The sequence below is a fragment of the Rhincodon typus genome, chromosome 4 (genome assembly GCF_021869965.1).
Source record: "Rhincodon typus isolate 14 chromosome 4, sRhiTyp1.1, whole genome shotgun sequence".
NCBI lineage: Eukaryota > Metazoa > Chordata > Chondrichthyes > Orectolobiformes > Rhincodontidae > Rhincodon > Rhincodon typus.
In genome coordinates this window covers 68,455,240-68,465,844 of record NC_063335.1, presented here as the reverse complement: position 1 = coordinate 68,465,844, position 10,605 = coordinate 68,455,240, and the positions used below count along the sequence as shown (strand labels likewise).

The 10,605-nt window shown below is 40.4% G+C and overlaps 1 protein-coding gene across 2 annotated transcripts in view; it reads left to right on the top strand.

The window, feature by feature from the left end:
• The first annotated feature begins 9,926 nt into the window (after window positions 1-9,926).
• Window positions 9,927-10,605, top strand: part of LOC109931878 (dystrobrevin alpha-like) — a 111,425-nt gene continuing 110,746 nt past the window's right edge. For both annotated transcript variants that reach the window (XR_007261862.1, XM_048595454.1), the window contains exon 1: window positions 9,927-10,070. Coding sequence is in view for 1 of the 2 variants with exons in the window: in XM_048595454.1 (XP_048451411.1) it covers window positions 10,054-10,070 (17 nt within the window). In the remaining variant the exon portion in view is untranslated. The remainder of the gene's footprint in view (window positions 10,071-10,605) is intronic.

Genomic DNA, 10,605 nt, shown 5'->3' with positions numbered 1-10,605 from the left:
CCAGTTTCTCTGCATCCAGTGTATTGCCTCATTGCCTACTTCAGTTGTGCTTCAACAAGACACAATACATGAAGCAACATACTCTGTCTGGACTATACTGGAGAACCACACCAGACTGGTCTAAGCAGCAGAACCACATCTTCTACATTCCTATACTCTACTTTGCCTCACCATGGCTTTGGTTGTAACACTTGTGGCATTAAACCTATGCTCTGCTTCTGTCAGGGGATTGCGCAATGGTGGCATGAGCCATGGTCACAGTGGGTCGCACTTGCTCTCAGTACGCAGCTTTGTAAGTCACCTGAACCCTCAAATCCTCCAGGTACACTAGCGTGCTCCAAGATGTAGGAATCATGGCAGCTGTCAGGGTAGCAGGTACATACCTCCAGATCACCAGAACATTAATTGAATGGAAACCCTTTGTGCTGATGAATTCCATTGCATTGTGATATGCCCTTCGCAATGCCACATTTTTGCAATTAATGGCATCCTGCACCTGAGGAAACCGGCCATTTTCCCAGATTCTACTGCCTGGTTCTGCAGCATTGACCTTATCATGGGTAAACAAAATGCACTCGTGTGATCCTGTATAGATGGCATCTGTCAATGTCCTCATGCATTTGTGGGTGCATGGCTGAGAGCTCCTACACGGGTCAGTCCGTAAGCACTAGGAGCATGGAAGTTTGGTGCCATACTGAATCAGAGGATGGCCTCCCAGTCCTGCAGCCCTCTGGTCCCACTGCAGCATCTGGCATGGTTTTGTCACCAAGTCCTGGTACAGCTGAGTGACCACCATATGTCAGTGAAAAGGGACTGCCTGCAGCACAATAGCATGCTTCAAACCCTGTACCCACACAAAATGCTGAACCTCACACTGCATTCCACAGAGATAATTATTACACTTTCAAGACAGATAAGGACTTAAACTTGTGTGGCTCACCACAGGACCCCCCTGAGGTGGAACTAGTTGAGCCAGTGCTGTCATCATTACTAGCTTCAATATTACTGAGATGCCCAGGTTCGATTTCCAAGGACCAATGGCATGTGGCAAATTACCTTTGACCAGCATCTGACCTCTAAACATCCTCATTCTGAATGCTTTTGAAATGGCCAATGTAATAATTGCAAATCCAATAAGGCTGAGCTTTGTTAATGACTGCATCGTGTTTTTGTCAGTACAATGTCAGCAAATGTGGATCTCATACTTTTGGCCATCAAACTGACAAGCACTTTGCATCTCGAGAAGGGAAAGTTAATGCTGCAGCACAAATCATTCTGGACACCATCAGCACCAGCACTGCCTGGTCACTAGGTACATCCCTGAGCCTGCATGTCGCTATTATCTGGCTTCACCTAACAGTGCATCTTGACCATTCCCCATCATATTGCACTCTATCTACAACTCTCATCTCTGCTCCCTGAAATACACCTTGCTGATGCCCAACCTGCACCATTATGCTTGCCCTGTGCAGGCTGCTGTGGTGGTCACATTCAATAATCCCTGTCTTCCGGTAGCCTACCATGCATTCTGATGTTGTTCTGAATTCCACCGATTGAACTTGAATTTTCCTGTCACTGTCCTTACCCCAACTACTATCAATACCTCTGATTCCCCCAACCTTGATCCCTCCCACCCTTCTGTCATTGATCCCCTGCTGGCACTCACCCCTCTCCAAATGGTCCTAAAAATTGTACACTGGACCCCCAGGATCGTAATCATCCTAGACTTCTGCCTGATTTTTAATGACCGGCCCCTAGACTATGTGATTGTCTCAAGTGCTAGTGCTGGCCCTACAGGACTGACTGCAGCACACTTCCCAGACTCTACTTGGACAGATTCCCTGACCTAGAATCTTCCAAGCAGACATTATGATGTGTTGACTATGTGCTGACTGTGCTCCTGACTCTCAATTCTGGAACTTCTTGACTGATAGTGTCCCTGTCTTTACTGTACTTTCAACTATACCCTGCCAGTTTCTGACATGGCCATTTGACTGAATGAAGATGCAATATTTTGTTGTGCAGGGAGCTGACACATGCTGTAAGGTGTTATATTGCCATCTGGATATGCCATTCACCAAATTGTCTCCCCCACCCACCTCCAGTAGCAATCCATACTGACAAGCTTGACGACAACCCTGTCTGGGTGTCTGTGCTAAACACCTTTGTGACCATGTGTTCTGATGCCACAATGGAGCCTCCTTTGCACATGCTCAATTGCAGTATTTAGAGTAAAGATGTATTTCCTTTTACTTTACAAAGCCATTTATCCCAGTACAGTTTTTTATTGCTCACCCACACCCCCCACCTCCCCTCCTCTCTTTGCTTTGTGAGAAGACATTGAAGCATCTCCCTCAGCATAGAGGGCATGGGACACCTCCCATATGCAGCAATGAATATCAAACTTGGATTTGTTGGGAATGTTGCCAGCTTTAGTTTGAAAGTATCCAGAGGCATAGAAATTCAGGGCCACTGTGACCTTGGCAGTTACTTGCAGAACTGCTCTCATACAGCTCCATTGATTTTCAACGGTGTCACAATTCTGCAATAAAATGAAGAAGTGCGAATACTGGGGATCTGATACAAAGATAGAAATTGCTGGAGGAACTCAGCTGGTCTGGCAACATCTGTGGGAAGAAAGCAATATTAATGTTTCCAGTCTGGTGATTCTTCATCAGATCTGTCACAATTCTGTGACCACTTTCTAGATGGAGCACAGCTGTGGCAAACACTGCTGCTGACTAAGGTTTAGATAGGAGAAGGCCTCTTTGAAAACTCCAGCTGGGTCAAGCTTCCTGCTATAGGCCCTCTGGCTTCTCCCTGTATGAACAGTTCTTTCTATATGCCGCTTCTACTCTATCACTATGCTGTAGCACAGAAGAAACTGCAACTGTGGATGCTATGATTGGGAGAAAGTGATGTATTCAGAGACCTTTCAAAGTCACATCACTTCTTCCAAAATTTCAGCACCACTCCGTCTAACTTAAAGAAAGTCTGCCAACTCCTTAAACAGCCAGTGTTCTAAATTCATCTGGGATTACTTCTGCTTCGCAGAGATAACTATGATCAATTTGCAATGACTGAGGACGTAGCCAAGATTATTTGTGTCTAGGATTTGTATCACACATTATTGGTTATTACAAGTGTTCCACATGCAGGATTTATGATGGCAGATATCTTAAAACTGTATTATGTAAGTGCCTGTTCAAATGCATTCATGTAACTATGGTACCATATAGCAACATGTTCACTGTCTTGAATGATCACTGTTGATAGCCATGAGAAGCTTCCTCGCTTTTTGTCTGTGCTAAAAGTCAAGGAAAGACAGAAGTACATATTGGCTGTGGCAAAGTGCAAAGAAGCAAGGCAAGGCAGAGAGGCTGTAAGCGTCCAAGTAGGCAAAGTGAGGAAGAGAAAAGAAAGCAAGCAAACAGCCCTGAATTACATTCTACTCTGATGAAGGAGATGGATGCCTACCCCTGAGTGTAAAACTGACTGGCAGCAATATTGTAATGAAAGGTGGCAGTACACTCCAAAGCTCAGCATTGAAGAACAGTATTCCAAATGAGTTAGAGAAATGCCATGATGACATGGTTAGGCTGATGCATGTTGATGCCAATCCCCATGAATGGCAGGGATGATGGATTGTGGACATGTTGGGTTTTGCTGGCCAAGGTGGAACCCTGGAGGAGTAAGCAGTAAGCTGGAGCAATCAGCTGCCCACTTTGACATTCATTTTGAGAATTGTTGCCATCCATTTTATCTGCACCGTGTTGGAGAATAGCAAAATGCACATAGATGAGGGTAGAGTAGGTCATAAAGAATGCAGATGGGCATCTTGTCACAAACTAATGGATTATTTTCATGTCATTAAAATCTTGGGTGCAAAGTCAGACTTTATTTTCTTGATGTTGAAAATCTCATTATTTTTCCCACCTGACTCATTATTCCCCATGTTCTTCAGAGGCTGGGAAAATTCTGCCCTTTGTTTCTCCACCGTATTTCTTTGTGTGATGTTTTATCACTTACTGCCGCAAGTGAATCCTTGGTGCCCTTAGAAGAGGATGCTGAGACAACCCTTCTCATATGCATCTCATAAAGTTGAATTTCTATTTTGCCATTACTGAAACAGAGGAGTGACTGTTATATCATTTATAAATTTATTCATTTTCCCATGGAATTAATTTCATATCTCTATGTTAGATTTCCCAGTTCTTGTGCCTTTTTGCAGTGAAACTCTTCCGCAACCAACCCTCAAATTGCTGGAGTTTTTGCTATAATGAAAATTACAGGATTTTAAACGAGGAAGTATCCCTGCATCCCTTGATTGGTTTACATCCCCAACTCACCTTTGCGTCATCTCTTCTTGATTCCCCATGTGTGACAACGTGGGAAATTTCTGGTAGTTTGAAACTAATAGCTTTTTGGTGAAAAATCTGAAAACTCAGTTGAGTACATCAGTAAAAATGTAAAAGTAATGGTTAAGGAACAGTAGTAATTTGTTAAAAGGATATGTATCTTAACAAATTGTTTAGCCTAGCAAAAGACTAAACTACCAAGAAGCTCGGAAATAATCAAGTTGAAAGTTTGTAACATGAGTTCAGAATTAAGATTTGCACAATGAAACTGATAAATGGCAGTCAGCAAAGTTTCAGAACAAGGAGAACTTGCCTGCCAAACATAGACTGTGCTAAAAGGGATCCCAGAGTTGAGGAATCCATCAAATGTCTGTTAGTTCATCACGTACTTTCTAAATTTCTGATTCATAGGTGTAAGTTTCCTCCAGTTATAATGCTGTTTGCTTTGGGTGGTTGAAACTATCTTTCAGAAGTTTCAGCAGAATGTACTATTTACAAGATGCACTGCAGAAATTCACCAAAGATCCTCAGATAACATCATCCAAACCCATGACCAATTCCATCTAGAAGGACAAGGGTGGCAGATATATGGGAACACCACTACTTTCAAGTTCCCCTCCAAGCCTCACACCATCCTGACTTGGAAATATATTGCTATTTCTTCACCGTCACTGGGTTAAAATGCTGGAATTCCCTCCCTTACAGCATTGTGGGTCAACTCACAGCAGGCAGACTGCAGCAGTTCAAGAAAGCAGCTCACCACCACCTTCTCAAGTGCAAGTAGGGATGGGTGATAAATACTGGCCGGCCAGGGACGCCCACCTCCCATAAATGAATAAATTTTTAAAAATTGAGGACAATATTCTCTCCAGGAATGTATTAGTATCCCCTGAGTCCTGGTCCTGGTCCTAGTCCTGGTTCAGGTAACTCCCCAAAAAGAAGTTCAAAATCACTGATAAACTGAAGATTACATCCTAGAGAAACTTGGTAGCACCATTATGAGTTTTAGATGGCGCTACAACAAGAAGGTCCAATGTAACAGAAAACGTAATAAACTTTCTTTGCATGACAGTCCATGTTATGAATTAGTCAGACTTTACCTGAAGGGCATGTTTTCTTCAAAATTTCATATTTTTCACAATAACAATGTCCATTTCATGTAGGATGCATGCAAGTTATGTTTGATCGATGCCATGAATCAAGCTACTAAGTTATTTTGTTGGTGCTGTGAAGCCAAATGTGACCTTGCAAAAATTAATTGCTACTTTTTGTAGAAAAGAGTGGTTGTTTACTGTTGCTGCTATAGATATGTTCTTGGATAAAGAAAGAAGCACTGAATCATACAAAAGAACCATTTGCTAAGTTTGACATTGAGTCAGTACGAAATTAACCAAGTTTGTCAGAGTGGCAGACTATGATTTTGATTTTTAGACTGGGGGGAGGTGGGTGTTGCAAGGTTGAATCAACAAAGGTTCTTTTTAAAATCACCTTTCAGTTCTTGGTTTTCGTTTTTAAATTCACTCATGGAAAGCTGATATCGCTCGTTGGCTGACTAGCATTTATTGCCTGCCCTTAGTTGCCTTTGAACTGAGGGCCTTGCTCGGCCATTTCAGAGGGCAATTGAGAGTCAACCACATTACTGTGGGTCTGGATCACGTGTCGGCCTGACCAGGTGAGGATGGCAGATTTCTTTCCTTGAAGGATATTAGTGAAATTTTTTTTTTATGAGTGAGAACTGTTTTTCTCTCTCTCTCTATTCTGTCCAGATCTCTCATGATCTCGAAAATTTCTATCAGATGCCTTCTTAGCCACCTTCTGCCCATGGAGAACAGTTCCAATTTCTCTAAATATTTGCATGACTGAAGTTTTTCAACCATAGAAACATTCTTGTAAATCTCTTCTGCACTCTTTCCAGTGCGTTCATATTTCCATATTGTGGCACCTGGAACTGTACACAACACTCCAGCAGAGGTCTAAAACATGTCTTATGCAAGTTCAGCATAAACTCCTTGTTCTTATATTCTATGCCCTTATTAATAAAGACCAGGATACTATATGCTGTATTAAATGGTCCCTGCATCTCTCCTGCCTTCAATGACCTATGCAGATATGTACCCAGGTCCCTCTGCTCCTGCATCCTCTTCAGAATTGTACCCCTTACTTTACATTGTCTGTCCATTTCTTCCCACCAAAATATGTTGCTTCACATTTCTGTGCACTGAACTTCATTGCCTCCTATCTGCCTACACCACCAGCTTGTCTATTCTGTTTTGAAATTCCACACTGGCCTCCTTACAGTTTACAATGCATCCAAGTTTTACACCCTGTGCTGTTCCAACACAAATTAATTAACATTAACATTAATTTACATCATGAAAAGCAAGTATTCTCAATTCTGACCCCGGGAAACTCCACTATAAACCTTCCTCCAATCTGAAAAATATCTATTGACCATTACTCTGTTTCCAATTACTCAGCCAACTTCTTATCCATGTTACTATTGTCCCTTTTATTCCATGAGCTGTAACTTTCTCATAATTCTGTTGTCTGACACCACATTGAACACCTTCTGGAGGTTCATTTATTACCTCATCAACAGCATTATCCTCATTGACGCTTTCCATATCTCTTCAAGAAAGCCTTAGTACATTACATAAACATGATTTGTCCTTAAGAAACCCAAGTTGCCTCTTCCTAATCAACTCATCTCTTTTTCCATGTGACTACTAATTCTATCCTGAATGACTTTTTTCTAGAAGCTTCCCCATCACTGAAGTTAAACTGACTGGTCTGTACTGGGCTTATCCTTTCAACCTTTAGTGAACAAGGGTATGATGCATCTCTCAAACACAATGAGTCTAAGGAAGATTGAAAGACTATGGCCAATACCCCTGCAATTTCCACTCTCACTTGCTTCAGTATCCTTGGATACATGTCATCAGGCTGTGTATCTTGTCAACTTTAAATACCTACAATCAATCCAACACTTCCTCCTAATCAATTCTGACATCTCCTGACAGTGTATCCTCCTCAGTGACCATGTCCTGTGAGGCATCTATTTCCTTGGTAAAGACAGATGCAAGGAATTAATTTAATACCTTAGACATGCCCCCCTATTTCCATGTATAAATTCCCTTTGGTCCCTAATCAGTCTTTCTCCTACTTTTATCACTTTCTTTTTATCCCCTATGAACATTCTGTATTCCTCTTGGTTCTCAATTGCTTTTTCTACCCGACATCTGTTATGAACATACTTTTTCTTTTACTTCTTAATTTCTATCTCTTTTGTTGTCCAGGGAGCTCTATCCTACATGTTGGCTGTACTCAAACCAACACCTGTTACTCAGTTACAGCTTTCCTCACCAGTCGATATGACAAGTTCCATTCTTGCCCCATTAATGTCAGCTCTCTGCCAATTGATATATCTTACTCTGGATTAACCATTGTCATTCTCTGCCATCGTCCTTAACTTTACAATACAATGATCACTGTCTACTCAATGTTCCCCACCCAAACTTTATCCATTTTCGTCCGCCTCGTTTCCAAAACCAATTTCATCCTTTACTGTTGGACCAGATATAATACTGAAGAAAATTCTCTTGAATGCAATCTAAGAACATTTGACCCTCACTGTCCCTTATGCTACCAGTATCTTTGTCTATATTTGAGTAAGTAAATTAAAATTACCATTTAACGTTGGCATGTCTTGGAAATTTCCCTGTAGATTTTCCTCTACATCCTTCCCACTAGCTAGTGGTCTATAGACCACATGGAGAAATGTAATAACATCCTCTTTTTTCCCTTAACTGTCTAGCTAAATTGATTTTATTCTTGAATACTCTGGGCATTCTATTTCTCCAGGACTGCACTGCTCATCATAACCAATATTACCACCCTCCTCCTTTCTTTCCTTTTCCAACGTTCATGGAATCCATATATCCAGGTATATTTAACATCGAGTCCTGTCCTTACTTGAGCAATATCTCTATTATTGTCACAACATCATATTCCACGTGGCAATTTGCGCCTGTAATTCCTCAATTTTATTAACTAAACTCCATGCATTCACATACATGAACAGTAAGCCTCCTTTTTTCCAACTTCACATATTGACTTACTATTCTCTATTGAAGTGCTATTTGCCTCCCTAAATATGTTGTGCACCTTGGTATTCTTTCATATTCTCTGAGGATAGAGGATAGAATTTATCTGTAGCTGTTACCACCAGTATCAATTAGTTGTTTCTCCTTTTTATTTTAAGGTTTTCACAAAGGAATCGTTGTTGATTTTGGAGTTGTGCTGCACTGCAGCTTTCAGGCTTTGTAAATGAAGGACTGAGGAGAGTTAATTGTTTGGAAACAAATAGGAAAAGAAGTTAAATTGGTTGATTGCCCCTTTCAAACTTCCTGTCCAAAGCACAGCCACTGTTCGAGAGTTGTTTTGATCAAAGTGTTAACATTTTGAGAGCCTTTATAGCTTGTATAGACAAGCCTGTGGAATGTTGCTGCAGAATAATGATACATCACAGCAAACAAAATTCATTTCAGTCATATCCCTTTTAGGTTTGAGGATGATTCATCCTTCACCTTGAGCTAGAAATATTTCTCCCTACCCCGCCCCCACTCCTGTTTTCTTCTCCCTTATCTAAAAGTCAGGATTTGTAGTTAGTACTGACAGTACGAGATGCTGTCATTTTATGTTTATGTTGCTTGATATTGTGCATTGGCCTTCAGGCAGTAATTGTGAGATAGAAAGTGAACAATGTAATCCAACAGTGTATTCAGCTGAAATGATAGTATACTGCACCTGTCTAGACTTTGTAATTAGTTTGGAACTGTTGTTTAATTTTGTCAAAAAGCATTACTATTTTGTAAACAGTCTGAAATTTCTCACTGAAATCACATCTCCTTTCATTTCCTTGGTGAAACTTTTGTCTTCTGCTCTGAACATGGTTCACTTAAAACTAGAAATGACATTCATCCCCTAAGAAGGAATTTGTTCAGAAATTTGTTGTCGTGTTTTTTTTTAAAGAGGGTTGGGATGAACACAGTTGGTGAAGACAAGGAATCCATGTGTTCATACGACTTACTCATAAATCTGCCTTTAAAAGCACAGTGATCCTGGTAACTGATGAGTTTTGAGACCTGACTGTTCTACAGCATATGGAGAGCTGGTAAGATTACTTTCAGATAAGTGTTACCTACAGCCCAGAGCTTGACAATTTTGTTAAGCTTCCAGAGATATCATTCACGAGTACTTTCCTGTACTATTAAGCCATACTTAGAAATCAGCATTTTTTTAGTGAAACATTCAAAGAGCTTAAGAATTGGTAAGGAAAACATGTTGGCTCATCATCTACTAATTAGTTAAACCGAGCTGATTTATACTACTTTTATGCTAGATTTTGGCATGAAGCCAGAAAAGGAGTAAGTCTAGTGATCAAAAGCATTTGATTGGTAAACTGCATGAAGGCATCTGCCAGTGAAACTCCATAGGAATGCAGGGTTGGATGGTTTAGAGTTAAAGATAGAGACTGTGTGCACATAGTCTCTTGAGCCAGTTTCTAAATTCAGCAGTCTGTTCAGTTGTCTACCAGGCTGTTATCAAAAGTGCCTTCAGCTGTCAGCATTATAACCAAAACTTATTGTTAAAACCTTTTGAGGCTATATTCAACAAGACTACACGTGAAGACAGAATGGTGTACACAACAGAGTAAGTTTGTGTTTAAAGCTGATTCCTTCGCGAGGGTTTGATACTTTTGTTGCATTTTGTTTCTCTGGCATCTAAATTTTCTATGTTCAAAGAGCCAATTAAAAGTATTGTGAATGTTGTTTAATATCCACTTTAGTGTAAATTTTAAACAGAATTGTTCTGTATACTAGCTTTTGAAAAACATGTTTTCCCCTTGTGCTGCATTTGTTCTTAAATGGAAATTCCCTCTCCTTACTCTGTTAGAAGTATGGCATAATGACTATAAATGGTATTTTCAAACTTAGCATTGCCAATAGTTTACTGTTAATAGAACAAGAACCCAAAATGATATTCTATGCTACATTCATACTGTATTTTTAAGCATCGAATTATTATGGTCAAGGTAAACAAACATACCTTGCTGACTGTTAGATATTTAGTATGAGTTTCTTTTATTGGATTTTATGTACTTTTTTAGAGGTCCGTGCAAAGTACGTTTATGGACGAGCATGTGCTACAGAAACTATGGGGGGAATTTTAAGCTCCTTGTGATTGA